We start from the raw sequence: 27,009 nt of genomic DNA, 5'->3' as shown, positions 1-27,009 counted from the left end.
AATATACTTTAGTTATAAAGATATTTCATAAAAATAAAATTATGTTATATGATATATTAAATCTACTTTATAATAAAAAAATATCACATCACATCACGTTAATTTATAAATTTACTTGACCAAACATACATATCTATACATACACATATATTCTCCCAACAGTTATTCTCTCTTCTGTTTGTTTTTTCTTTTTAAAAAAATCCTGCTACGCTAATCTCTTTCAACTTACTAATTTTTGATAGACTAGGAACGCAGAGGAGTGAAAAGGGGAAGGGGGAGGGGGGAATGATTTCTCTAGTCTCGTCAGTTACAGCCTAATTCTCTTGGCATACAAAGCTTATGAAACCGTAGAAGCTAAACACGGAAGTGAAGCATACGCTAACGAAACAATTGAAGGAACTAAACTGTAAAAGCCTCCTGCTGGGAATGCCAAGCAACGACGTCTTTGTAAGCCAAGTTGCCCCCAAATATATCCAAAGCGCTGCCCACGGTAACATCCACAACTCCCATCCCTGCCTCCTTAATCCTTTCGAGATCAGCCATTCCGGTCACACCACCAGCATAAGTCACTGGGATCTGGCACCACCAAACCATATGCTGTATTAACAAGTTGTCTAAGATAGCATCCATAAAGGGCAAAATATAGAAGCTCTTGACATCAAATGTAACTGATGCGCTTACAAAAAAGGTTGTTGCGGACTAATGGCTCGGTCACACCGTGTAATATTCACACCTTATGAGAATGGTTCGAATGAAGGTAATTTGGCACGAGCCGAATCTCTCTGCCCATTTGGGTATTGCCTAGGTATTTATATTCTTTTAACCGAATAAGTTTTTACCGTTTTGTCTTTATATAATTTCATCTGCCATCATCTATATAAAGAACTCTTATACTTTTGACCAATATGACAGTCATTGCCTAGATGGAGAGAGTCTTTTGGCAAAATCCAATGCTCCAGGCATTATCAATTTACGAATTTCAAGCCAAGAAATGAGAAAGTAGCAAGACAATCTGAAAGACAAATGACAAAATAATAATGAACGCAGCTACCCACAGGTGAATGCTTCCCAAGCAATGCCACAAGTTCATCATCAATTCCCAGCCTGCAAAAAAAAAATAATAATAATCAAACAGAATCAAATGTCTCGAGTAAATTGTCTTCACAGCAGATGTACTTGTGCAATCTATATTCTCAATTCAAAACTCTCTTTCTTCCCTCTCTTTGTCTATCTGACCAAAGGCAAAACAAAACCCAAGAAGTCAAGATATCTTACAAATAATATATCATCTGAAAGCTGACTATATGCTTCTAAAAACCTAAGGGAGCAAGAAAGTCTCAAGGCATAGGGCAAAACCTGTGATTAAATTAAAGATAGCAATTTAGACTTACTTTTTCCCTTCAACATCAACACCATGGACCAGAAACTCGTCTGCATAGCTGGCTAGAAACTCCATTATTTTACCATCAAGATATACATCAGTAAACTTCTGCCATCTATCAGTCACAATTGCATATTTGCCTTCCTGCATATCGAAGTCAGCACATAAAAGAGGATAGTTGAAACTGAATGCTAAAACAAAAGGGGGGCTCATAAAAAAGGATCTAATATATTATTTCTGATTCCGATTCTAATCCACGACCCCTTTTTTATGTCTAATCCATGACCCTTTCTTATAAAATTGTCGTTCTCTGTTATCTTTCCTTGCACTAGAGCATCCAACCCTGGAGCACTCATGTCTGAACGACCACTACAACTCTGAATATATGAAACCAGTACAAAACCTGGCTCAAACCCAAGCTTGTAAGACGTCACCAATTCCTGCCTGGGGACATTTTACAATGAAACCTCAAGCTTGAACCCAGTTACCCAACGCATAAAGGATAAACATCTAGAAATTGTTTTAACACCTTCCATCTGCAGCTAAGGTCCAAGACAAGCCTCTGCTTTCCAACAACATGAACAAGGTCTTTAAGGCTTTTAAGATCCATTTCTCCATTGCTGAATACATACTGTGAATGAAATCAAGATTAACAAAAAATTGAAACCAAAAGGTAAATAATAGAGATCAATTTAAACATTTAATTGAGAGAAATTGTCTATGCATATTAGTCCAAATTCATTGAATCAACTGGCAAGTAAAACTATTTTTGTTAAGTGGTTATACAAATATCTCTGTCACATAAGCATTATGCTCTAACCGCCATTATTTGCGATCCAGTTTCATTCTTTGAGCACTAACCTAAAATAGATAAAGGAATATTCATTTACCTTGATCAAGAGAGTTCTGGAAGTAAAACTTATATTCAACCCTACCATCCCTTCAATGGTCATTTAGAAATAATCCTTCTATCATGTTCAACACCAACAATCCAATACATCTGACACTTAGGTGGTTTCTAGAATCAAGTAGGCAAAAAGAGTCCTATAATCTTTAGGTAGCTTTGACATAATTCACAGAGAACTCATACAAGGTCCTCATTCATAAGCTTAGCCTGCGACTAGCCTATAGTTCTCTGGAAGGCATGCCAACAAGATATATATCCTGCTATGACAATAATTGGGTTTACGATCAGCCACTTTCATTTCAAGACTATCATTTTTTTTTTTTTTTTTTGCTTGGAGAGAGGGGGAATAGATATGGCTTCTTCATGGTTGCGGTTAGCTTTGCATCTCTAGGATTGGTAACAATACTTAAATCAGTACAATAAGTGCTACTGGCTCCAATAGGTCAGCCCATGAGGCTGTCCCCCATTTCAAGTTAACATTATACAAATCTCACATACCCAAATCTACAATAAAGGAAAATGAAGAATGGATCATTATCTGAAAATTCATACACATTTTGGTAATCAAGAAAGGTTGTAAACACTTACCAAAAAAGAGAAAGATTAGAAATTGTATTATATCACCAACGTAGTATTTCATGTTTCCGTATAAATGTTAAGAACAAATTAAGAGAAGAGGTTATCACATACTGATGTGACAATGACATGGCAAGCTCCTTCCTCTATGTAACTCAAAGAATTTTCAGAATTGATCCCGCCTCCAACTTGCAGACCGCCTAGTACCAGTCCTCGCAGTAAGTTCAGCAGAGGAAAAGTCTGTAAGTTTTAAACTTAAAATCAATTATACAGCTTAAAGGTAATGCAACCTAATCTCAGGTGCTCAATTTCGTGGGTTGAATGTCTCAACATAAGGAATTAGAGTGGTGCAAGTGCCAAACCACATTCCAAAAATGCAAATTGAAGTTTTGAGAACAAAACTGATCAGCTAGAAGAGTGATTCTTCTAATTATTTAAGATAAATAGATTTCTTGTAAGGTGAAATACAGTAGATCCACTTATCAAACAAGAAAGAAGAAGAAGAAGAAGAAGAAGAAAGAAACACAGTAGATCCATAATTATAATTTCCAAAAATTCAATTTAAAAGAAATAAATCGTAATTAAGTAAACCGGTAAAAGAAAGTAACCACAAACACAACATATCAGAAAAGAGCAAAAAAAATCACCAGGATAAGCACGCAATGCTTCAATGGCTGCACGTTTACTCAAAGGATCTGCTCCAAGCATGATGATATGACCACCTGCAAGTCCATCTTCTTTGTATAAATTTGCAAACTCAGCGGCTGACTTATCTGATTCAAAATTGGTCACGAGAATTGACCCATCCTCCTTAGAATCCCGAAGGGTTGAACCAACAATCTGTTTCACTTTCCCCTGATAAGAAACCACATTAGAAACATGATATTAGTACAAAATTACTCAAGTCTGCACTAAAAAAGGTACCGCACAACTGCATGGAATGACAAAATGTACCACTCATGCAGCATTCGTTTCCCCTAATAGCCATTATGCTACCCAATGACATATACGGGTCAACCTAAAACTTCAATAGAATTATATTTTACATATTCTAGACAAGCGAAAAAGCACTGAAGAAATCGTTTTTGAGACAAAAAATATGTAGTAGACAACCTTGATCATAAACCAAAAGTTGAGCTAACAAAACTTCAACGTCGCAAAACGTATCTTCACGACCTTTTGTCAAACACATTAAGTTGAAGAAGGAGATAGACAGACAAAGACCGTAACCATAGATAGATTTTTTAGTTTTGGGTACCTTGTGTATATCAATGCAAGGCCGGAAACGAACAGCACACCTAGTGGACAACCGTGAAATACCTGCATCAAAAGAAAAAAGTTAATAATAACAATAATAGTGACAAGCAATGAAATCAAATTTTACAAGTACGAAAGACTTCAGGAAAAAGGGTGAAGCAATGTTACTGAAAAATGGAGAAGGAATAGCATTGATGATTCTTCGTCTGTTCTGGCTATAGAAAGAGGCTAAAGGTTGGAGCGAGCTCAAGTCGCGTGTTGAGATTGTATAGAGGCTTTGAGCCATCGTGATGAGCCGAATTGCTACAGGTACCAAGAAGAGAGGCTGGGTGGTTTTATAGGTTGAGACCGAGGCGCAAGAGTGCGTTTGAAATGTGTTAGGGATGTTTGGCAATAAATCTCGTCTAAACTCTATTACATTTTTAGTAAAGATGTTTTCATTCCTAAATATACAAATGTGCAAAATAGGAAATTTTCGAGAATTTTAAACACTGCAAACATTTAAATAATTTTTTTAATATTTTTTAGATAAATTAACAATTTCTAAAAATTAATAATTAAACAAAAACAGCCACCGCAGTAACTATGGGGGGCTAATCTAGCCACCAAGAACAATTCTATATTTAAGTTGTTATGTAGAGCATACTATCTACGTTATTTAAATGATAATATTTTATTTATAATATTTAAATTTTAAAATTTATCTTTAAAATTAAACTACAGCATTTAAATACTTTACTATAATTTTTCTGCGCATTTGAGAATATAATTTGTCAACATGAATAAGTTCTTTTACTTTTTCTAATTGTATTTCAAGAATTATTTATTATATTGTCTAAACTTCTTAACTCAAGAATTTTTGCATCCTAACTTATTTTAATGGGTTTCACCACTTTTACAAAACCCAAACAAAACTTTATCATACTATCAATGAAAATCTCTCCAATCCGTATATTAAAACTACAAACTTCTTAATTATCTCATCTAATTATTATAACTTTCATAAATTTTTATACAAAATATAATAAATAATTCAAAATTTTTAAATCTAATTTTATTGAAAAATAATATTCTAAAAATATTTTATTCAATTTTCATCTTATCTCATTTTATCTAAATTCACTGTCCAAATCTTTCCAAATGAATGCACCATACTTTACTTAGTGCTAAATTTGTCAATCTACAAACCAACTTTTAACGAAGAAAAAAAATTGTGGCAGGTCACTCGTTGATCTTAGTGATTTGTGAACAAAATGATTTGAGAAATTTTTTATTTTATTTTAATTTTTGTTAAGTGGATCACTTGTACGGCTCATTTTTTTTAAGTAAACACAATCTTATTAATAATAATAAGCATATTGCAAATACACAAGATGGTATACAAGAGATAAGACTTATTTAAGTGGCTATAATAGTCACTAGAAAGTCATGTACATTTTATCCATTGAAGTCTATAGCTAAATACCATAGGAATAAAGTAATGAAAAATAAGATACGAATCTTCTCCCTAGTCCGCTCCTTATCTTCGAATGTTCGTTCATTACGCTCTTATCAACTGCACCACATAATGCAGATCGGTACCATCTTTCACACAGTTGTGATTTGTGGATCGCCTCCCAACATCGCCCAGCTGGCTAATAATTCTACTACTGACTTCGACATCATCCAGTTTAGTCCTACTCGACTGAATACTTCACACCACAATACTCTAACTGTCTCACAATGTAGTAGGAGATGATTCATTGACTCACCATCTTTCTTACACATATAGCATCAATCAGTAATGATTACCCGACGCTTTTGCAAGTTATCAGTAGTCAATATCTTATCCAGAGCAGCTGTTCATATGAAGAAAATTGATTTGGGAGGCACCTGATTCCTCCACAATCTTTTCCTTGGAAACAGAGAGTTTAGTATAACTGTAAGAGCCTTATAATAAGAGCGAACCGAGAAAGTACCTTTACTCATAGGTTTCCATCATAGTTTATCTTATTGCAAACCATTTGGCTTCATAGAATACGGGAGGTTAAAGAACTCCGCGAAAGTGTTTATTTCCCAATCATGTGCTGCTCTATAGAAAGTGACATTCCAAATGACTTGATCCCATGCGTGAACTACTAGGTCCAACACCAAAACTTCTTGATCGCAAGCCACTTGGTATACCAATGGAAAATAATACTTTAGTGCCTGCTCCCCACACCAAATGTCCGTCCAAAATCTTATACGTGTGCCCTCCCCCATCAAGAGTTTAGTATGATTGACAAACGTCCCCCAACCTCTTCTTAGTTGCTTCCAAATCCTCACTCCATACGATCCATTCCTTTCTCTAGTACACCATCATCCCATAGACTGCCATGTTTACTATTCACTATTAATTTTTATAAAACTTCCAATTCCATATCAGATCTCTACAACTATTTTCTTAGGAGTGTCCGATCTTGTTGATTGATTAAAGTTTCAACACGGCCTTTTTAATAATATGATCAAACTCAAATCAATCTATTGATTTGTATTTGATTATATTTTATCCTATTTTTATATTTATTTAATTTTTTTGTCAAATGCACAAATCGAAATTGTTAGCCTAAATATGCTAGACATTTTATTCCATTAACAGCATCAACAGTCGCGAGAACAAAAGACGAAGAAAAATAGTATTTCTGTGGAATTTCACTAGAGAGAGAGAGAGAGAGGCAAGCGAGAAGGGCACCCTTCTTCTTCTGCTGCAAATATATCGACTCGGGGAAGAATGGGTTTCAAGAAGATTCTGAAGCGCAATCCCAAAACTCTCCTATCTTCCAAAACACCACAAACACCACAGTCTCCGATCCCAGACCCTTCTCTCCCACTACCACCACCATCGGACTCTCTCACCCCTCTCCCCATTCTCACTCTTTCGCACCACACCCATAAACCCAACCACCATGATCACCTCCTCCGCTTCCTCATGGCCCATCTTAAACCGCCCTTCAATCCCACCCACCTCCTCCAATTCCTCAAGTCCAAGCTCCACCGCCACCCTGCTTTCACTCACTACGACTTCCACGTCTTCAACTGGGCCTCCACCGTCGACTCGTTCCGTCACGACCACTCTACGTTCGAATGGATGGCCCGCACTCTCGCTATCACCGACCGCTTCGACGACCTTGGATCCCTACTCCGGTTCATGGCTTCTAACCCCTGTCCCTGCTCCGACGGTATCTTCTCCTGCCCTCGAATCGAACCCATCTTTAGATTTTCGATCAATGCTTATTCTAGAGTTGGAAAACTAAATGATGCTGCGGTTGCCTTTGAATGTATGAGAAAAATGATCGACGGGAGTCCTAATGTGGCGCTTTATAACATATTGATTCATGGATATGTGAAATGTGGGGAGCATCATAATGGCTTGAAGCTTTATGATAAAATGCTCAAGGATCGGGTTAAGCCGGATGTGTATACGTTTAATATTTTAATTAGCAGTTACTGTCGTAATTCACAGTTCGGGCTAGCTCTGGAGTTGTTTAAGGAGATGAGAGAAAAGGGTTGCTGTCCAAATGTGGTTAGTTTTAATACCTTGATTAGAGGGTTCTTTAGGGAGAGGAAGTTTGATGAAGGGGTTGCAATGGCTTACGAGATGATTGAATTGGGATGCGAGTTTTCAAGAGTGACCTGTGAGATACTGGTTGATGGGCTTCGTAGAGGAGGTCGGGTTCTGGAGGCATGTGAGCTATTGAGTGATTTATCAAGGAAAGGAGTTTTGCCTCATGGGTATGATTACTTTGGTCTGATGGAGGAGCTCTGTGAGAAAGGAAACACAAGTAAAGCGTTGGGGGTTGTGGATGAGTTATGGGGGAAAGGTGACGCTCCAAGCTTGATTTCTTGTACCACCTTGGTCGAAGGTTTGAGGAGGTCCGGGAAAATTGATGAGGGATTCACGCTGATGGAGAGGATGCTTAGGGAGAGCATGGTTCCAGATAGTGTGACATTTAATTGTCTCCTTCAAGGACTTTGTGACATGGGTAGAACTGTGGATGCAAATAGATTGAGGTTGCTGGCTTCAAGCAAGGGTTTTGAACCAGATGAAACAACCTACAGTATTTTGGTGTCCGGTTATACGAGAGAGGGAAAAAGGAAGGAGGGGGCAGTGGTGGTGGATGAGATGTTGGATATAGGGTTTTTACCTGATCTTGCTGCATATAATAGGTTGATGGATGGCCTTGCAAATTCAAGTAGCTGGGTGCGGCACCAAGCGAATGTTATTGGTAATTGAACATATCAACATTTTTTCAGATTGGATTTTTATTTCATTGTCTGCCTCATGTGCAGAACCAATGGTGGTGCTATTGGAAACGTACTAACGAGGAAAAGATCCTCCATTGAGAAAGTTTATATGCCAGGGATATTTCTGATGTTGATATCATGCACGATTTTTTGAGGGAAAGAAACATATACATGTGACTGAAGAGATATAGTGGGTCCTGACAACATGAAAACGTGGATTATAAATTGGAAGTTATATAATCCCTGCCAATTCTGGTTCAATAGTCCAATAATTAGTACAAGTTCTAGTATGTACAAGTTTTAGATGTGGCGATCAGAAGCATTTGTGTGGAATGGGAACACATTATAACTTCGTTCTATTGATCTGCAAGACAAGGAAGCAATATGTGGGATTCTCTGTGGGATTATCTGTGGTCTTTTCAATTCCAGGTGAGAGAGGCTTGCCACAATCAAGAGCAAGGTCCTTGTGTTTCTTCACTTCTGACTTGAAGAATAATTTCTGACCTGTGTTGGTATTGAGGTACTCTGAGAATTTGTTGTTGAACATGGCATCGAATCTTCGTGTAAGAGCATTGGCATTGGCTTCATCAAAGCCATCTTCAAATTTTGATGAAAAGTACATGTTTTCCATAATCATAAAATCTTCCTATCCATAATCCCACATTGGATTAGCCATTAGATTCATCAAAATAATAATATAATATTATATTTTTAATAATAATTTTTTTTTTTCATATTTTGCAATTAAACTGTATTTCCATTCAGTTATATATTGCTGTATATATATTTATAGTCAAGGCAGTATATGCTTTTTTTGGATATAAATATGAGACATACAGCTGTAACATCTTCTTAAATAGAAATACAAATTCAGTGGATTAAAAGCTACACATCTCGTATAAAACCAGTTTCTTAAAAGCTGGATTTAGCTCTACACAACTCTACAAATTCAGATTCTAAAACTGGTACACAATATGGAATATACATCTCGGATGGATCTAATAAAACCTACAAACTATACTATTGACTGCAACTATACAGCTGCAACATTTGGAGCCAATAAACCTTCACAAATTCAACTGCATGACATAAAAAATACAGCTTCAAAATAGGAATATACAGCAATCGGAAAAGCATACAAAATCAGCCTAACTAAATGACACCATTATCATATATATTGTCCACAAACAGATCCAACAGACAAGTTTAAGAATACAACCTCCATTCACTAAATACTTCCAGCAAATATCCAGTTTCATCACATACAAACAGATCCACAAACACTTCCAAAAAATGGATACTTCACAGATTTTCTATCCACAAAACCAAGTCCAAAAACTAAACTAATATTCACAAATTCTAATGTATTTCCATTCAAAAAAGCTGGAAATCAGAAAGTCATCCATTATCATAGTGGCTGCCCAGCCACATGCTTCATTATAAAGTCTCGTGGCTAAGCAGCCACTACAAGCTGGAAATCAGAAAGTCATTCGGATATACCATCTTCATCACTCATTGACTCTTCCCAAATTTTTTTCTGAACTTTACGGAAGTAGGCTTGCTGCATGACATTCATACCAGAAAGATCCTTGCCCATCATCTCAGCATCAAACTTTCTTTTATCAAGATCCAGTTGTGCACCTCTATCACGATCAGCCTTCGTCTGCCATTCTCTTCTCTCCGCCATGAACAATCGTCTATCCTCGGTCATTGCTCCTAATGCCGTGTTGAACTCAGCATCAGATGATTCTTGAGCCTTTCGCTTCCTCAAGTTTTCCTTTTCAGCCTTTTTTCCAGCAGGCCTTTCAACATGCTCCTCCACAACATCGCCCAAAACTTCACTTGACTGCTCATTGGAAGGATGTTTATCATGTGGCTTTCTCCTCGTATTCAGCGTATTCATATGTTGATGCCATTTGGGTTGGTGTCTCAAAAGATTCCAAGAATGATCCATTGTGAAATTTCCTCGTTCCATCTCTTTGTACAATATTTTTGCCTTTTCAATCTGAAAAAAGTTTTAAAGAATAGTGTCAAATAATAAATCTTTGAATAAATAGACCATATTATTAAAGGAAAAGTGTACATACCTTATCTTGTTCGGTTGCACCACTCGGGTGCAATGACTCTACTTGAGCTAGATATGCACAAAACTTATTTGTGCATTTCTGAATCATGGACCAACGATTAATCAATGATCCAACCGAACGGTTCATAGTCTGTGGTTTTTTATACTCGTGATAAAATTCAGAAATCCTCTCCCACATTTGAGTGGATTTCTGATCAGTTCCCCGAATGGCATCAATACTAATGTTGAGCCAACCAGAGACAAGTACATTATCCTCTTCAACAGTGAAAGAAGCTCCTCTTTGAACTTTTTTTGTTGGAGGCCTCTTTTCACCGTGAAGGGGGGTTGAAGCGACCACAACATTAGAATGCTGTGAGAATGTTGGAGTGGTAATAGGACCTTCTCCTCCACTTTGTAAGAGAGTGGTGAAGAATGGGTCCTCATCCAACAGATTGTCCATCCTAGGAGAATTATAATTATTAAGTTGTCAGACAAAGCAGCACATACAACGCAGCACAATAAACAAGACAGTACATTTCAAGCTTTTAACATCAGCATATATAGCAGTATATGACTGCAATTGACACGAATAAATCTGCTACTAAGACACAAAATCATAGAGATTTTTGACTAATAAAAATAGAACACCTCATTGAAATTCTACTTAAATCTGAAACAGGTTTTATATAAATAGCAATCTTTGAAGTACATTTCAACTATGCATTGGAAGCCACCAAAGTTAAGTGCAGTAAGTTAAGTGCAGTTTATTTTGAAATATTTAACTATATATAAAAAGATTGAAATAGAAGCAGTTTATTTTGGAGGCAGCTGCAATCTTCATCATACAATTCAGTTAAGCATGGCCAGCATCTACCATGTGACCAATGCTTTTTCTAGTTAAGCATGCTCAGCACCTACTATGTGACCAAATAAATCTAATATCCAATGAACCTCACACAGTGGTATGTAGTGTCGAAGAAAACATGGGCAAGAAAAGAAACGGGGCACCCTCAAGCCAGAAATAATCTTGGTGTTACACAGTGGTATGTAACACCAATAATCTTGCTACTCCTCACTAGCTAGGCATGAATAATTGCCTGCATGTAAACTACTTGTATAAACTAATTTCTTCTTCATATATTTTAATGAGTTGACATTCTCCATCAATGTACAAGGTACTATTATATATAAGGAAGTAAGTATATTTATTTGAAATACCCTGTGTTCACTTTCCTTATGGCCATCACACATTATTCCTTGTGTTCAAGGTTGGGATCTAATTTACAACCTGTGGCCATAGCTTACAGGGGCAACCACTAACATCTCGTATCATATTTTACCATGGTAGACCACACCTTAATTCATGATTCGATGTAGCTTGTGTGTCCACACATTACTGTATTGGTACCATGCATCTCTTATAGCCATTCTTAAAGCTTAATCATTCTTGTTCTCATGACTTTTCTTTTTACTTATCTGATGAGAATTTTCATGGCATGCAATGTTACATATGAAATGCATGGATCAATACACATAGATGACATGACTGGAAAAAAATGGCTTAATAACATAGCATGACAGCAGGGCATAACAATGTGGAGTAATTAAGTAACATGTCCCATGTAATTAAATAAAATGTCCTACATAATACACTTATCATGTTGACTTTGGTACTGAGAAGAGGCTTCCAGGGAGGGCCTTTACTTACTATTATAATTTAAAAGGCCTTGTTTACTACATATGGAAATGCATGATCATGCTACTGATCTTGTAGCTCCAATCTGACGATTAATGTGGGTAATCGATCACTAAAATAAACAATTATTCATATACATAAACCAGGTTCCTTTAACCCAACTAATAAAAAAATCCATAAAATAATCTTGTAGTTTTCCCATTTGATAACTTCAATGCTTTTAAGCTACAAATAACAGTATATTCTTTACATTAAAGTAAGCAGCTACTATTACCAGCATCCCACACATGGTTTGGGTTATACTTTATTTAGTGTTGATGCTCACTTTATTTGGGTTATACTTTACAGACCCCACAGTCTCTAACACCCCATTATCCCCAACCCATCCTCTCCCACCCACCACCACAAAAACCACCCTCGGCTCCACCTCAAAACAAAACAAAACAAACAAACAAACAAAAAGAAAAAATGAAAGATATTAACGCAATTAGGAAGGCATGGAAGACAGATACAACCACTAAGAAAAGGAAATAGAAACGATAGAGATGATCACTTTGAAAATATAGTATTGGGTTATACTTTATTTAGTGTTGATGTTCACATTATACTTTATTTAGTGTTGATGCTCACTTTATTTGGGTTATACTTTATTTAGTGTTAATGCTCACTTTATTTGGGTTATACTTTATAGACCCCACAGTCTCTAAGACCCCATTATCCCCAACCCATCCTCTCCCAGACCCACCACCACAAAAACCACCCTCGGCTCCACCTCAAAACAAAACAAAACAAACAAACAAACAAAAAGAAAAAGCGAAAGATAGACCTAGGGTTGCAGAAATTAGGAGATGAGACGAACCTGAAGGAAGCAGAACGTTGCGCCAAGTGCTGAAGGAAGCAACCTAGTAAATCACTCTGCTTCTACGTGAAGAAAAGACAAGGGGAAGAATCGGTGAGGAAATATCGTTACAGAGAGAAATAGAGAAAGGGAGAGAGCAAAAAACATGGGAAGAAAATGGAGAAGAAGATCGCACCTGATTTGAGGAGAGAAACCATGGATTTGCTTTGATTTTGCGTGGAGGAGAAGAGTCCCTTTCGATTTTCTGAGCTCGGACGAAAACGAGAGAAAGAGAGAAAGGGGGGGAGAAAGACGCGGGGAGGGAAAGGAGAGAGAGAGAAAAGTAACCGGCTATGTATTAAAATTATAATAAAATATAAGGATGAAAGTGATACAGTAGCCTTTCAAATATGAAGGACGTGAGCGATTCACTGTAGCTCAAAACTTGAGCGAATTGGTTTTACCGAATCCAATGCAGGGCAGTTTCTTGTATATTCATCAAATTATAAAGATGCATTGGCTTTTGATGAAGCCAATGCCAATGCTCTAAGATTGGTTATACTTGCAATCTTTGGGGAACTATGGGAAGGATGAATTTGATGGTGGACACAAAAATATGATCTCTAGGAATGTTTGATGCGGGGCTTGAATGTATGTGCCTCTTGTATGGTGTTATCCAAAAAGTTTCTCATGTTATTTGTTCACTTTCACAAAATCTAATATAAAATAGGTCCTGTATTTTCTATTTTCCAATAACTTTAAAAAAGGAGTCGCAAAGATTTTTGATGTTGTCGTGCGTACCATATGGAGGAATCTCCCTGAGGACGAAGCTAACTTCGTCTTCGAGCCCCATTAGTCTAAGGATTCAAAATACAACGAAATAAAAATCTCTTCACTTTTCAAGGAGAAAAATTTCATATCACGATTTCCCTCAACGAAATAAAAATTCTCCCATTTATGAAAAAGACGAAAAAATATCAAAAGCGAAATTGGCGACTGGCGAGGCTTTTCAACGACAAAATGGGCGTGATTGCGAAAGCTCTGTCCAATCCATATTTGAGAGCCAATTTTCTGTTCAAGGCCCAAAAGGATAAAAGGGGGGTAATAATAATAATAAATAATCTAAAACTCTGATTCTGAGCCACTCGCCAAGAGATGCCGTTAACATACCTGGTACCACAAGGCACAGAGTCTACGTTACTACCTCTGCAAATTGCAAAACCCTCCTCTCTTTCATGGCTATAACTTGAAAAAATTCGGGTTTTTTTTCGCCAACTTTCAATGGCCTTTATTTCCATGTGCTTCGCCATCTCACCAACTTATTGTCACCTCTACCCTAAACCCTTCCCCCCTTTTCCTAAACATTCTTTCACCTTTCCTCCCATCCAAACACCGATTTTTTCCCCTGGAATCCCTGTGAAAGTTCGCGAACCTAGGGTTTTGGTAGGGGCCGTGAGAGCGAGTATCGATGTACCTTCCGCAATTAGGCCTGGAGGTTCAGTGGAGAGCGATAGCTTACCCTCTGATGTGAGGAAGCGGACGATGGAGGCCGTGGACTCCTTGGGAGGGAGGGTCACCATTGGTGACGTGGCGAGCAAAGCCGGGCTTAAGTTGAATGAAGCTCAGAAGGCCTTGCAAGCTCTTGCTGCTGACACCAATGGCTTCTTGGAGGTATAAACATACTTACATACGTCCACGCGCTCCTAAAAACTAGATGTATATGTGTGTCTGTGGATGTTCAAGTGAATTTAAGCGTGCTAGTTTTTGTTTCTTTATGTTTAAAAGTTAGTGCATATGATACGATGTGAGAGGTAATTGTACATTTGGATTGGCTAGTTATAGTTTTGGATGCTGTTGGTCCTTGAAGTTCTTGATTTGGTGAAGTCAACTGTTTTCAAGATGCTCTCTTACAGGTTTCGGACGAGGGTGATGTACTCTATGTTTTTCCCAAAGATTATCGAGCAAAGCTTGCGGCCAAGTCATTTAAATTCAAAGTTGAGCCTGTTATTGAGAAGGCAAAGGTATGTATTCTCGTTACCTTTGATGTTCAGATTCGCCATTCTAGGAAATAATGGTTTATCGTCTGTAAAATTGACTTGACAGGCTACGGCTGGGTATATAGTGAGGATTTCCTTTGGTACTGCACTGATTGCTTCAGTTATAATTGTTTATACCACAATTATTGCTGCTCTTTCGTCTGGTAGTAGTAGAAGGTAATCTCGGGCCTTCTATTGTTCAAAAACTTGCACGTCTTTTGATCTTTATGCATTTCCCTTTATTAAACAAATCCTTTGTAATATGCTGACATGGATAAAGGCATTTCTGGTGACAGTGACGAGGACAGTCGTGGAAGACGTGGAGGTAGAGCATATGATTCGGGATTTAACTTTTACTTCAATCCAGCAGACTTGTTCTGGTAATATTCTATGTAGTATCAGGATTATGAGAAGCATTACTCACAGCACATGTTTTATAGGACCATATAAGTGTGATTTTCATTGGTTGACTGACATGTCGTGTAGATTCATTGGAATCATAACTGAGAGGATCAAAGTATGAAAACTTAAGGTTACAAGTAAAATTTTGTAAGAGTTTGTCATTCTGTACAAGGGTATTCTATGATTGACTAAAGTATCATGTAAGTGTTTGATATTCTATGCATATGTGAGTTTGGTTTTTTATAGTGGTGGACTGTTGATAAATTGTTCTTATTAGACTTTTCAGTGGTCTCTGGCTAATTTTCTTGTGGATAACGATATGTATGATGCTTCTGTCTGATAATGATGAGCATTGCCTTTTTAAAAACATCCATCCTATCATATTATTCAAGGTCAACTAGGCATATTAAGATTTGTGCAATTGTATACTTGAGAGTTGCAAGAATGTGATTATGGTTCCATTTTATTTAGGTACTGGGATCCATATTACTATAGGAGACGACAAAGACAAACAGATGATCAGGAGATGAACTTCATTGAATCTGTAGGTGATAGAGGTGATTGTGATTTTTTTGGTTTTACTGGCCATCTCAAAATACATCATTTTATATATGGTTGTATTTTAGATATTTTCATTCGTGTTTGGGGATGGCGATCCAAATCAAGGAATCGAAGAAGAGAGATGGAAGTTGGTAATATTTTAGCACTCAATTAAGTTATCCATTGCTTTCAAGATTTTATATAAACTCCTTTGTTTTTTGTATTTTGTGTTTAATTTTGTTATTTTTTTTGATAAGTGTGTTTAATTTTGTTATTATCTTGCCTTTATGTTTTTTTATCTCGTTTTAGATTTGTTTTTGCTAGTAAACTCTTCTCCTCTCTGAAACCGTTTTTAGTACCTCCTTACTTCTTTATGTGTCTTTCTAGAAAGAGTGGTTTAGAATAGATAGTTCTTATCTAAGTGTGATTACTAGTAACTCAGTGTTCTCAGCTGTATACTTCTTATGTACTTGTGCTATACAAGTGTACTTTCTCCCTATCTCTCTCTATATTGATAATATTATAAGAAAGAAAAGAGGTAATTAATAAGTCCTTTTGGTGGTTGAGGTCACAGGTTTAAGTCCTTTTGGGAATATGAGTTATAAGAAAGAAAAAAGATAACAAAGGAAACCCCTAGGGGTTGGCTCAGGTGGTGAAGGCCTTGGGCTTGGAGGTATGCTTCCACAGGTCTCAAGTTCAAATCCCCTTGGGTGCAAACAATCTCTAGAGGCAATCGGAATGAGGGGTTTTCTCATTGAATTACCCGAGGTGCATTTGCGGGAAACTCTTTAACGAGGGCTTGTTCACCCCCGAGATTAGTCCGGACGTTGTTCCTGGACACCCAATGCCAATTAAAAAAAAAAAAAAAAAAGATTACAAAGGAAATAGGTAATTAAAGCCTTGTTTGGGAACACAAGTATTATCAGCTATTATCAAATATTTCCTTTCCAAACATCTTTCAAACACAAAATACTTTTCAATTTCAAGTTTTCAACTTTTTCATCTAATCATTACAACTTTCCCAAACTCTCAAACAAAACACAAGAAACAATACAACTTTTTCATCTAATCATTACAACTTTCCCAAACTCTCAAACAAAACACAAGAAACAATACAACTTTTTCAAATTTCAAGGCAATAATAATAATAATAAATTATATTCAAACAAATTTTCAATTTTATAATATTTTGATTCAACTTTTTCTCCCACATTTTCCAAAACTCAATCAAACATAGTAACTCAAACCATTTTACTACTATTCACAAACTGTTTCACTACTATTTATAGATATTCGAAGTGTCCAAATGAGCCCTAAATCAACATGGGCATATGGTACTGTTAAAAAAAAAAAAGGAAGAAGAATGCAATAACTTAATCATTTTCCTGAAAATTATGTGCAGATTGGGCAATACATAACTTCTCATGGTGGTGTTGTCACAGCTGAAGAACTTGCTCCATATCTCGATGTAGAAACTACAGAAGGGACCACAGTAAGTTCATGTTTGATGTAGTCTAGTTTTTATTATGCATTGCAAGTTTGTTGTTTAGCTATTGAATTGGGAGTACTGTAGCTTGCATTGCATATCATTGTGATTATATTTCATGGAGTATTGCTTTGCTCTCCCTTTTTTTCTCTACCAATAATTCAAGAAGTCATGATTTTGCCTTTTTTTTATTTATAAGTAAATACATAATATGAGCAAGGATGACGTCGCCCAGACTTGAACCAGAGACCTTCACCGAGTTAACTGACGTGATAGCCAACTACACCAAGACATGATGTCAATTACATTCTTAACCTGTTTTAAACCATGCTTTATTTAAATCGATTGTGTTTTACTATCATCTGTTGATTATTGGTCCAAGCTCTTTCTCTCAACATTTCTCATTAAATAAAGTTCCTTCCCTCAACATTTGAGATCATCTCCATGATTACTTTCGGAGTATTCAAATTCTGGTGCTTATTGGATCTTAAAGTTTTGAAGTTGGCAATGCACAGAAAAACTGTACTTAAGGGCTATGGTCGATGTCACATCCAAACTTTTGGTTTGAACAAAAATGAGGTTTTATGTCTGTAATCAAAAAAAGTTTTGAACTTGATACTTTTACATTGCAGTCTTTCTTTTCACCCTGTATTCAGATTAACTTGCCTACAAATTAATAGTTTTGCCTTTTTTGTCTGCAAAGACTGCAATCATAATTCTAAGACATAATTTATTTGATTTTTTTCTTTGTTAGTGGAATTTTCAATCAATCATTTGGTTCTTACACTGCAGATGTGCTGTTTGTTTCATTTCACCTTGTTTTTTTTTTTTTTTTGTTGATTCCAGAATGATGAATCATACATCTTACCTGTTCTTTTGCGGTTTGATGGTCAGCCTGAAATAGATGATGAGGTATGTCAGAACAATTTATTGGAAGAATGTCAGTTGTCGAGACCTTGAACTGATTCATCAGATCAAATTTAGGAAGCTATGATACTGTGTATTATCAACAATTTTTTTTTTTTTTTTAATCTATCTTATACCATTGATATGCCCTACACTCAGATCTTAATGCCAAAAATGCTACCTGTGAAATTTCCGTACATCAAAGCATCTTGTACAAAAGTGTTCCCTTTGCATTTACTTGCCAATTGCTTATGATGCAGGGAACTATTCTTTATCATTTTCCATCTCTACAGCGTACTGCCTCTCGAAGGAGTGGAAAAAAGGAATATGTGGGAAGAAGGTGGACTGATTGGGTTGGAGGGGTCGAGAAGTTTTTCAAGGAGAGAAAATGGGAATTCAGGTTATATATTCCCCCATGCCAAAAGTTATGTGGCAAAATTCATCTGTGATTCTTTCTTGACATGTTTATTGCTTTTCATTTTCTTTTTTTCACCCCTCTTTGCAGTAAAACTAGCTCTTCACAGAAAGCTATGGTAATTGGGCTGGGTGGGCTTAACCTGCTTGGTGTCATTATTCTCGGAAGCATGTTAAAGTATGGTTCTCTTATTGTTAATGGATGCTGGGTGGCTTCCCTTGATGTTGCCCTAATGTTCCCATTTTTTTCTTTTTTTGAAGGGAAATTGCAGTTAAACCTAGTGGGTTAATTAGATTTGTTTCCGATATATTTCCTCTCCTTCAGGTATGATTTGATGTATTAGATTCCATATAAACAGTCTGCTTTATATGGTTCAAGTTTTGAGTTCCGGATGACTAGTTCTGTAGTTTTCACTTTGTGTTATGAGCGCAGAACCATAAATTAAGTAAATATCAGAGAAAAGGTCAAAGCATGTCTTGAATACTTTTTTATCAACAGAAATGTTCTTGATCTGTCATCTTCTCTGAAAATACACACAAACACACATGTATGTGTTTATGTATATAGAATACATTTTTCATTTATCCCCTTCACTTGATATCAAGTATTTGTTCTATTCGTTTTATGATACGATTGCACTTTAAGTGATGGCTAGCAGCTTTTGTGATTTGTCAACTTTTTAACAAATATCATTGTGGCTTTGTCAAACACTTTCATTATTTCATATCTTACTTGGTCATATAAAATTTCTTTTAATTACAACTACCAACAAAGTAAACTTCATTGATGTCCTGGTGGTGCAGAGGGTTGAATTTTTTGAATTTTGTATGTCATTTGTTGCAGTTTAACATACAATAGAACTGGTTCTTCTCAACCACTTTTTGGCTGATCTGAACTACTGAGAATTTAAACTTGCTGACATGAGATAAAACTCATTAACTATGGGAAAAAAAGTTGGGAGTATTTTTGTTTGCTTGTGGAACTGATATCCAAGTACTTTCTCAAATTAAAGTTTTTTCTATCACTTGTTAAAAAAAAAAAAAAAAAAAATCTTTTAACAACTGTTAATTTTTTCTTTTGCTGTGTTTGCATGATTTTCACTTTCTACAAATATAAGATTGCAGTCTTGGGCAACGCCGCAATGTTGTCAAATGTTGGTTTATCTTTAGTTGCATCTATTTATTGAGCAATTACTTTGCAGATCTATGCCGGTTCTTTCTTTGCAATTCCTTTGATCCGGTGGTTCTTCATCCGCAATAGTAATGCTAAAATAGAAAAGAGAAACCGAGCTCGGCAACAGCGTGCTCAGGCACTTGAATTTCCTGATATTTCACTAAGACGGAAGGTAACTTACATTGGTGCTTATCTAGAAAAGGTTGAGAATTGCTTTATGTTCCCGATGCGCCATGGGGATTAGTTGTATTTTTTCAAAAATAATTTTCTTGTCCAAAAAAAAAAAAAACAAAGGGAAGTGTCATGTGGACTTCTATGCCATTAGTAGCATATTGTTAGGGTTGAATTTGCTTCTGTGCGTTGAAAATTTCTTCAGCATAGATAACCTTTGCATGAATAATTAACTTGATTTCTGTCCCTGTATCCAGCTCCTCAGTGCTCGGGACATGGCTCAGAGAACAGTCATAGGACAGGATCGAATTGTCTACAGCACTGACCGGGACTTAGTTGAACAAGACTATGAAGCCAAGGAATGGGATTTGAGATTCCGAGAGAGAGAGAAATCAGATTGAGTAGATACCACTGTAAGTCTGTTACTCTTTAAAGTTGACATTTCCGGCCTTTAATCAAAACATAACCAACATATGAAATGATTTGATATATGTTAATATAATTTCAAACATTTTCTTGAAGCTACAATTTGTAACAAGTTAATAGTGGTATAATGATAAATTAGTTTAATAACAAAGCAAGTACATTGAAAGAAGCAATGTGAATCCTAGTGGTCATTTTGATTAGATTAATCCAACTAAAGAGTCCAGGAACCTAAAGATTAATATGCTAATAAAAATCAATTTTTCTCGATTGAAAAACAATGGATACTTGAATCTAAAAATGCTAAAAATTTCTCATGGCAGTGAGCCTCTTGGATGTTAGTTTGATCGTTGATTGCTATATCTTGCAGGGATACAAGTCCCGACTCCCTTGGATGCTCTTATTATAATGGTGCTTTCATACTTGACAATCACTCCACAGTTGCATTTGTTATTTTGGAGAGCCGAGTTCGTGGTATTTTTTTCTTTGAGAACATCAGGTATATCTCGGTCTGCTACCTCCCTCCAAGCCAAGCTTTTCACCGAGCAAGCTGGGGAATATGAGTAAGGATGGATTCTGCAGTCTCCCGAGATACCGAAGGAAGCAGCAGCTTTGACTGCAAAGCCTTGCGATACAATTCAATTGGACCTTATCCGCAAATTGCCATATACAGATGAAGAATAGGACATTACTGTAGCTACTTATACATCAGTGTAGAGTTCAAAGTATCACATGCTTCTTATTTATTACTTGATGATTTCCCAACATCTGCAGTCTCCTGAGATCTGTTAGGAATGTAATTATCTCTTTTATGGTGACATCATTCCAGTAAATCGGGGAAAATACTGGCCAGGTGGCCAGGGCCGATTCCATTTCTCTCGTGTACATTTTTATTTTCTTAAATAGTGACCACATTCAAAGTGTCAACTTTCTTTACTTATATACACAATGATGATCTCCACGAGCCAGGGGAAGGGGTGAAGCTGTTACAGTCACGTCTTCGAGTCTACCCAGCTGATGTAAATGTGCCACTACGTAAGTTCCTTTCAACAAAGATGCCACGTCAAATTATATTAAACTTCTACTTATTTTGATTACGAAGGGTGGTATAGACAATCAATATGAATGGATCTTCAAAGGTTTGCCGTGAAAAATGAACACAAGCAGGGGTAAATCAGGGCCTGCAATTATACATCAAAATGCCGTATTAAGCCCACCACGAAATACGTTCTGCTAGAAGAAATGAGTCAAATGACCGGGGGATTATGTGTACACACACTACCATGCAGTGTAAAGACCACCATCAACAGCCCTTATCAAAACCAATATATTTCTTTTACTTAATTGGTGCCATATAAATCCCTCCAACACTCAAAAGATGGACTCCCAGCAGAAATGATGGGGATCACATGATGAAGGAATGGTATAAATTGATGCCCGTTGGTACAGAAGTTTCCACGAGCACATACAGCTCTGTACACCCTGGTAGATATGATGTGTCAGGAAACGGGTGAATTAGCAGCTTGGCACCAATTGTTCTCACCATCGCTAGAATTCTTCAAGGACATCCCCTGTTTACAGATGCAGAATATACCCGATAATATTGCTCTAAGCTATTTGGGAGACCAAAACACCTGCAAAATAGAAAGGAAAAAAAAAACATTTGTTTTGGTTTTGGAGAACTTACACCAGAAAAACCAGATTGATAGCTTATACTAGAAAAACCTAGAACTGTAAAATGAAGAAAATGATGTTTAAGGGCTGCGTACCTAAAATTACTACAGTTAACAGTATCATCAATATCAATCGAATGAGATGTTGATTAACTCGAACATAGACTGGAGATTTTTGATATCTTGCCCAACAGGAACCTATGCTCATTCTCACCTGCATTCCCATCTGCCAACCCTATCAAAGAGATGCGCACACATAAGCACCTACATTATCCTTTTAACATAGCCACACTCGAAAGACACACAAGTCACAAAAATATGCACACACAATTGCACATACTTTCTAAAACATTTTATAACAGTCTGCCAGATGATATATCATTGCAAAAAAGGATAATGTTCAAGCTAGTATACTTAATTTTTTTCCCGATAAAATCTTTGATTACTTCCTAAAAGAGGATAATGTTCAAGGAAACGCACTGCAGATACAAACTCCTTAAAATGTAATAATGTGCCAATGATGATGACAGATCATTGTGAATGGATGTCTTGTTTTGACTGAGTTCATGGGCTTACATTTTGTTTTATTTTCTTCTACATATCTCTAGTATGGCCCCGTGTACTAGGGCTACACATATTTTATTAGCCACAAAATCCAAGCAACATCATATGCATCCTTTAGCAACATTGTTAAATGAAATGCAAAGTAATGACTATTTTATAGTGAATAAAAAAAATAAATTTGCAAGTGCCAATGGGGGGCCATATAGTGCAAACACAAGTAGAACACACCAACAAACTCAACAGAAACTGATTTCCAACAAAAGTTTCTAACGAGTTGTAGCCATATGATAACTCCATCAACAATCTTCCTTGGGACAACTCTATGGAAAGATTCCATATCATGATGGATTGTATGGTTTCTCTCCTTACTGATGAATTACTGGACAGCCAAAAAAATGCTTTAACAATATAAAAGGGTATTCTAACCACTTTGCAATCCTAATTTGTCCATTTTCAACAATATTTATGAAGATTTACTGCTGCACATATTTGGAACACATATGGTAAGGTTACCTGTGCACCTTGAGAAACATCAGCGTATGATGGGGAATGCCTTTGTTCTTCTTCTCCATCCTTTAACCTCTTTGTATAGTTCCTACTGACAGTGCTCCTACAGGCAGTCCGTAAATTATTCAAGAAACCAAACAAATTCAATCTGCCCCACAATGCCCGTGACTTGTTCTCATGGAAGAAGCTTTTAGGTTTGGGTTCATCAGCTTCCAGATCCCAACTCCCATCCTCACCATGTATGTTACACGAGGTCTCTTGAAGAAAATCCGGAGCTTCACAACCCAACCTTGGAGTAAAATAAGAACCCACCTTCCTTAGCTTATTCTCCTTCCTGAGATCAGAGTTGTGGTCAATATGTGAAATCCCATTAATATTCAGGTTTTCAATTTCTCTGCTGCTGTGCTCTGCAAGCCCAGCAGCAGTATCTTTTGAACTAGATGTTGAGTTTGGATCAAGAAATCTTCTCAATATGCTACTGTCTTCTAAATCATAACAATTGAGGTTCTCTGTGGGCTTTCCCCCGGAAAGAAACAATGCCAACCTATCTCTGTCCTGTTCATCTAAGTTAATCCACTCAGTATTTGTCACTGTATCTTGCAATGAAGCATCTTCGAGGCTTTTCTGCACATGAATTATTTGTTCCCTGATGGCTCTGACAAACTGCTTGTGTCTTGAAACTACATCTTCCCGACTTTGAGACTTGTCTATCACAGATGACAAGTTGACTGCTCTTTCAAAATCTTCCAACTGATTAGAGATAATAACCAGTATAAGATTAAGGTGTGGTTTGGATAGTGAGATGAGATGAGATAGTTTTAAATGAAAGTTGAATAAAATATTGTTAGAATATTATTTTTTAATATTATTATTGTTTTGGGATTTAAAAAAGTTGAATTATTTATTATATTTTGTGTGGAAATTTGGAAAAATTGTAATGATGAGATGAGATGAAATGAAATATTTTTACTATCCAAGTGGAGCAAAAAAAAATTAAGAAGACTAACAAAATAGATAAAGAGCTGAGATCAAGGTCGACATTAATACCTGCCATTTTGCTGTTTCAAGGGTTGTTGCAAGATCACGCCTATGATACTTAATTGACAGAAGTAGCTTTGGGTCTGGGTGCTCATCTTGAAGACTTTGCTCGTGCAACAAAAGACGGAATATTGATTCCATCCTAAATTCCAAACCAAAACATAGAATTGGTTCATCGCAAGTAAAGTTTCCAAGGGAAAAAGTTCCCCCAATAATATATATCAAAACAAAAACATAATTTGAGATTCTAGGACAATGAACCTACTGTACGCATCTACAAGTTAAGGAAACTCTAAAGTTTTCAAGTTTTAGCTTAATTATAAAGAAAATTAACTTCTGGTGGACAAGTTCCAGCTATTGGGGGACCTCAGGATTAGTCAGGACATTGTTCTTGGACACTCGGTGCCAATTAAAAAAAAAAAGTTCCAACTATTGGGGAAGCAACTTCTCATACTTCCAATGCAAATCTTGAAAGTCCTGCCACAAAGGAATTCAGCATTTGACCCATAGAGAATTTTTTGAACCATAATAGTACCACTGTCTCATGATTAAACTCCATTAGATGACATGACACCATTAGCACCTCCACTACAGATGCCGAAAGGCAAATTTTCTCGAGCTTTATGTCTTCGTGTCCAATATTTATAAAAGACGACTCAAAGGAAGCTTATATTTCCATAAACCATTAAGCCGTTTTGCAAACAAAAAGGATAGCAATAAATTTACGATCAAATTGAGCTCAAGAGTGCAACCACCCAAATACTTAACATAAACCCTTTTGCTACGTCAACTATACATTTAAATAAAAAATCAAAAATCAAAAATTAAAAAAAAAAAAAAAAAACCCTTCTGCTGCGTAAACCCAAAAAAGATAAACCAGTTCCCACACCGCGTTTCAAAACGCAGACATTTTAGTTTCAGAAGAAAGAAAAAATACTCTCGAAATAGCAAAAAGAAAAGCAAAATATAAACTGACCTGTCGACGGAGTCTTGAACGACCTCGGCTGCCGAAAACAGAGGGTCCGATTCCCACCGGAGCAAACTCGACCCCATTTTTGTATTTACCAAAATTCAATTAAAATGTGAGAATCGAATAACATTTTAATAATTGTATTTTCTCAAAAATAAAGCCATTATAAAGAAAAAGCTCGAAATTAAAATGTTCAATAAGAATCATTCAGGGAACAGGTTCAATAAGAAAAACGAATTTATAAAAATAAAAAAGAATTGATGGGTATGAAGGAATTGAAGGTGAAATGTAGCGTAAGTCTAATTTAAAGATCGTTACGAAGAATGGTCGAGATTTTAGGGTTGTGGACGAAAAGAGCGGGATCTTTTAGGTTAATAGGCGAGAAAATAAAGTAAACAGGCACAAAAGCTGATGCGTACGGACGGAGAGTAGGCATCATGTGTCAGTGTGGCTTTGGTCCTTCTTATCTCGAAGTATTACACTAATCAGCCTTTGCCACGTTCAAAGAATGAAATATATAAATCTCTCTGTTAAGTATTACATTTAATTAATATATAAAGCGTATTTATAAAATATCAAAAAAATTAATTAAATATTGTTAAAATATATAATATTATATTATTATTTATATTATAAGATAGTTAGTTTAATATAGACTTACTTAGCTAAAAATTAATATTATGGCCAAAATGTAATATTCTAACTAAATTTTAGACTTAATAATAGTTAAGTCATTGTTAATGTTCTTAAAAAAAGCTTTTTTCTTTCCTTTTTTTTTTCTTTTTTAGTTTGACAAAAAAAAAAAAAAAAAACCTTGCCCATATTCATAAAACTAATTTTTAGACCGTTGAGCTTAGTTATCTTGTTATTTTTCCCCCCTAAACGAGACATCAAAGATGGTGAAAGCAAACATTTTCAACAAATTCACCAAAGTATTTAGATATGACCATTTACCACCAATGTGGTAGTATAGTTAGTATAAAATGATATTTCATGACTTAAAAGTTAGGAATTCAAGTCAGGACATAAGTTGAAACTACTTGTAGTAATAAATGCTAACTTTTGAGCCATATGATGGGATTTGGGACCAACTAGATACTTTGGGATGCTGTGGTAATGGGTTCACCTTTTAGGCAATAGCTATGACTCAAACCTAACATTTCACAAAGGGAAATTGGCTCATGTGGTCACGCTCATATAGAGTTATTACGCTAGTCGCCCCCGCCTCTCATTTTTTGCTGAAAAAAAAAATTACGACCATTTGGTCTTCTTGTTATACTCCTCCCAATAAACGTAAACAATATATAAGGACTACTTTGGATGTTAATAATACTTTAGAATGCTTATGAATAGTAGTGAAATAATTTATAAATAATAATACAATAATCTATGAATAAAAGTGAATAAGAATATTCACAATGGCTTCTTCATCCTATCGTTTAAAATATATCATCAAAATTCACTTTTTATATTTTACATATTGACTTTTATAGTATACCATACATTAGGTTATATATATATTTTTATATAATTTAAATATTATAATTTTTAATATTTTTTATTCATTTCAAATATTTTCTCTACATACCAATTATATTTTCATATCTTTTGATATTTACAATATCTCCCTATATACAATGTCATATTATTATGTCATATTTAAATTAATCTAAATTTATAAGCTAGACCAAAATATAAATTAATTAAAAAAAAGAGATTATA

General features: G+C 35.9%; 5 protein-coding genes across 8 annotated transcripts; 2 read left to right on the top strand and 3 right to left on the bottom strand.

Annotated features, from left to right (window-relative positions):
• Window positions 1-260: 260 nt before the first annotated feature.
• LOC122276370 (1-(5-phosphoribosyl)-5-[(5-phosphoribosylamino)methylideneamino] imidazole-4-carboxamide isomerase, chloroplastic-like) lies at window positions 261-4,523 on the bottom strand. 2 transcript variants are annotated; one of them, XM_043086023.1, is made up of 8 exons: window positions 4,290-4,523; window positions 4,123-4,184; window positions 3,512-3,719; window positions 2,979-3,064; window positions 1,911-2,012; window positions 1,392-1,525; window positions 1,056-1,104; window positions 261-576 (listed from the first exon to the last, which is right to left on the bottom strand). In XM_043086023.1, exons 1-8 carry the CDS (start codon window positions 4,405-4,407, stop codon window positions 400-402), a joined length of 936 nt encoding a protein of 311 aa, XP_042941957.1. In that variant the 5' UTR covers window positions 4,408-4,523; the 3' UTR covers window positions 261-399. The 2 variants fall into 2 exon arrangements, with proteins under 2 accessions (XP_042941957.1, XP_042941958.1); XM_043086024.1 differs by lacking the exon at window positions 1,911-2,012.
• A 2,220-nt stretch (window positions 4,524-6,743) lies between these two features.
• On the top strand, window positions 6,744-8,940 carry LOC122276367 (pentatricopeptide repeat-containing protein At2g36240). Its single transcript, XM_043086019.1, has one exon. It carries the CDS (start codon window positions 6,871-6,873, stop codon window positions 8,371-8,373), a length of 1,503 nt encoding a protein of 500 aa, XP_042941953.1. The 5' UTR covers window positions 6,744-6,870; the 3' UTR covers window positions 8,374-8,940.
• An 823-nt stretch (window positions 8,941-9,763) lies between these two features.
• On the bottom strand, window positions 9,764-13,455 carry LOC122276369 (glutathione S-transferase T3-like). 2 transcript variants are annotated; one of them, XM_043086022.1, is made up of 4 exons: window positions 13,180-13,455; window positions 13,005-13,066; window positions 10,472-10,910; window positions 9,764-10,389 (listed from the first exon to the last, which is right to left on the bottom strand). In XM_043086022.1, exons 3-4 carry the CDS (start codon window positions 10,907-10,909, stop codon window positions 9,871-9,873), a joined length of 957 nt encoding a protein of 318 aa, XP_042941956.1. In that variant the 5' UTR covers window position 10,910; window positions 13,005-13,066; window positions 13,180-13,455; the 3' UTR covers window positions 9,764-9,870. The 2 variants fall into 2 exon arrangements, with proteins under 2 accessions (XP_042941956.1, XP_042941955.1); XM_043086021.1 differs by lacking the exons at window positions 13,005-13,066; window positions 13,180-13,455 and having other exon boundaries at window positions 10,472-11,172.
• A 666-nt stretch (window positions 13,456-14,121) lies between these two features.
• On the top strand, window positions 14,122-21,462 carry LOC122276366 (uncharacterized protein At5g03900, chloroplastic). Its single transcript, XM_043086017.1, has 14 exons — window positions 14,122-14,654; window positions 14,897-15,004; window positions 15,087-15,196; window positions 15,316-15,399; window positions 15,893-15,965; window positions 16,048-16,113; window positions 17,364-17,453; window positions 18,294-18,359; window positions 18,614-18,753; window positions 18,859-18,945; window positions 19,029-19,092; window positions 19,970-20,113; window positions 20,370-20,525; window positions 20,906-21,462. The coding sequence occupies exons 1-13, from the start codon at window positions 14,265-14,267 to the stop codon at window positions 20,511-20,513; spliced, it is 1,566 nt and encodes a 521-aa protein (XP_042941951.1). The 5' UTR covers window positions 14,122-14,264; the 3' UTR covers window positions 20,514-20,525; window positions 20,906-21,462.
• Window positions 21,463-21,701: 239 nt separating this feature from the next.
• Window positions 21,702-25,740, bottom strand: LOC122276368. Of its 2 annotated transcripts, none has more exons than XR_006228840.1 (5): window positions 25,294-25,740; window positions 24,327-24,459; window positions 23,294-24,029; window positions 22,305-22,443; window positions 21,702-22,169 (listed from the first exon to the last, which is right to left on the bottom strand). XR_006228840.1 is itself a non-coding variant. In XM_043086020.1 (5 exons), the coding sequence occupies exons 1-5, from the start codon at window positions 25,368-25,370 to the stop codon at window positions 22,144-22,146; spliced, it is 1,119 nt and encodes a 372-aa protein (XP_042941954.1). In that variant the 5' UTR covers window positions 25,371-25,738; the 3' UTR covers window positions 21,702-22,143. The 2 variants fall into 2 exon arrangements, 1 of the variants encoding a protein (XP_042941954.1); XM_043086020.1 differs by having other exon boundaries at window positions 23,286-24,029; window positions 25,294-25,738.
• Between the last annotated feature and the right edge of the window lie 1,269 nt (window positions 25,741-27,009).

The sequence above is a fragment of the Carya illinoinensis genome, chromosome 9 (assembly GCF_018687715.1).
Source record: "Carya illinoinensis cultivar Pawnee chromosome 9, C.illinoinensisPawnee_v1, whole genome shotgun sequence".
Lineage (NCBI taxonomy): Eukaryota > Viridiplantae > Streptophyta > Magnoliopsida > Fagales > Juglandaceae > Carya > Carya illinoinensis.
This window is presented reverse-complemented; position numbering and strand designations above follow the sequence as displayed.

Bases quoted from the DNA above. Each gene is read 5' to 3' on its own strand.
- LOC122276370 (XM_043086023.1), bottom strand. From the start codon at position 4,407: ATGGCTCAAAGCCTCTATACAATCTCAACACGCGACTTGAGCTCGCTC. The intron at 4,185-4,289 runs GTAACATTGCTT...CTTTTGATGCAG, and splicing joins TATTCCTTCTCCATTTTTCA to GTATTTCACGGTTGTCCACT. The intron at 2,013-2,978 runs GTATGTGATAAC...TTTCATTCACAG, and splicing joins GCCATGTCATTGTCACATCA to TATGTATTCAGCAATGGAGA.
- LOC122276367 (XM_043086019.1), top strand. From the start codon at position 6,871: ATGGGTTTCAAGAAGATTCTGAAGCGCAATCCCAAAACTCTCCTATCT.
- LOC122276369 (XM_043086022.1), bottom strand. From the start codon at position 10,909: ATGGACAATCTGTTGGATGAGGACCCATTCTTCACCACTCTCTTACAA. The intron at 10,390-10,471 runs GTATGTACACTT...AACTTTTTTCAG, and splicing joins GTGCAACCGAACAAGATAAG to ATTGAAAAGGCAAAAATATT.
- LOC122276366 (XM_043086017.1), top strand. From the start codon at position 14,265: ATGGCCTTTATTTCCATGTGCTTCGCCATCTCACCAACTTATTGTCAC. The intron at 15,197-15,315 runs GTAATCTCGGGC...TTCTGGTGACAG, and splicing joins TCGTCTGGTAGTAGTAGAAG to TGACGAGGACAGTCGTGGAA. The intron at 15,400-15,892 runs GTAATATTCTAT...CATTTTATTTAG, and splicing joins AATCCAGCAGACTTGTTCTG to GTACTGGGATCCATATTACT.
- LOC122276368 (XM_043086020.1), bottom strand. From the start codon at position 25,370: ATGGGGTCGAGTTTGCTCCGGTGGGAATCGGACCCTCTGTTTTCGGCA. The intron at 22,444-23,285 runs GTAACCTTACCA...TCTCTTTGATAG, and splicing joins ATGTTTCTCAAGGTGCACAG to GGTTGGCAGATGGGAATGCA. The intron at 22,170-22,304 runs GTACGCAGCCCT...TCTATTTTGCAG, and splicing joins GTTAACTGTAGTAATTTTAG to GTGTTTTGGTCTCCCAAATA.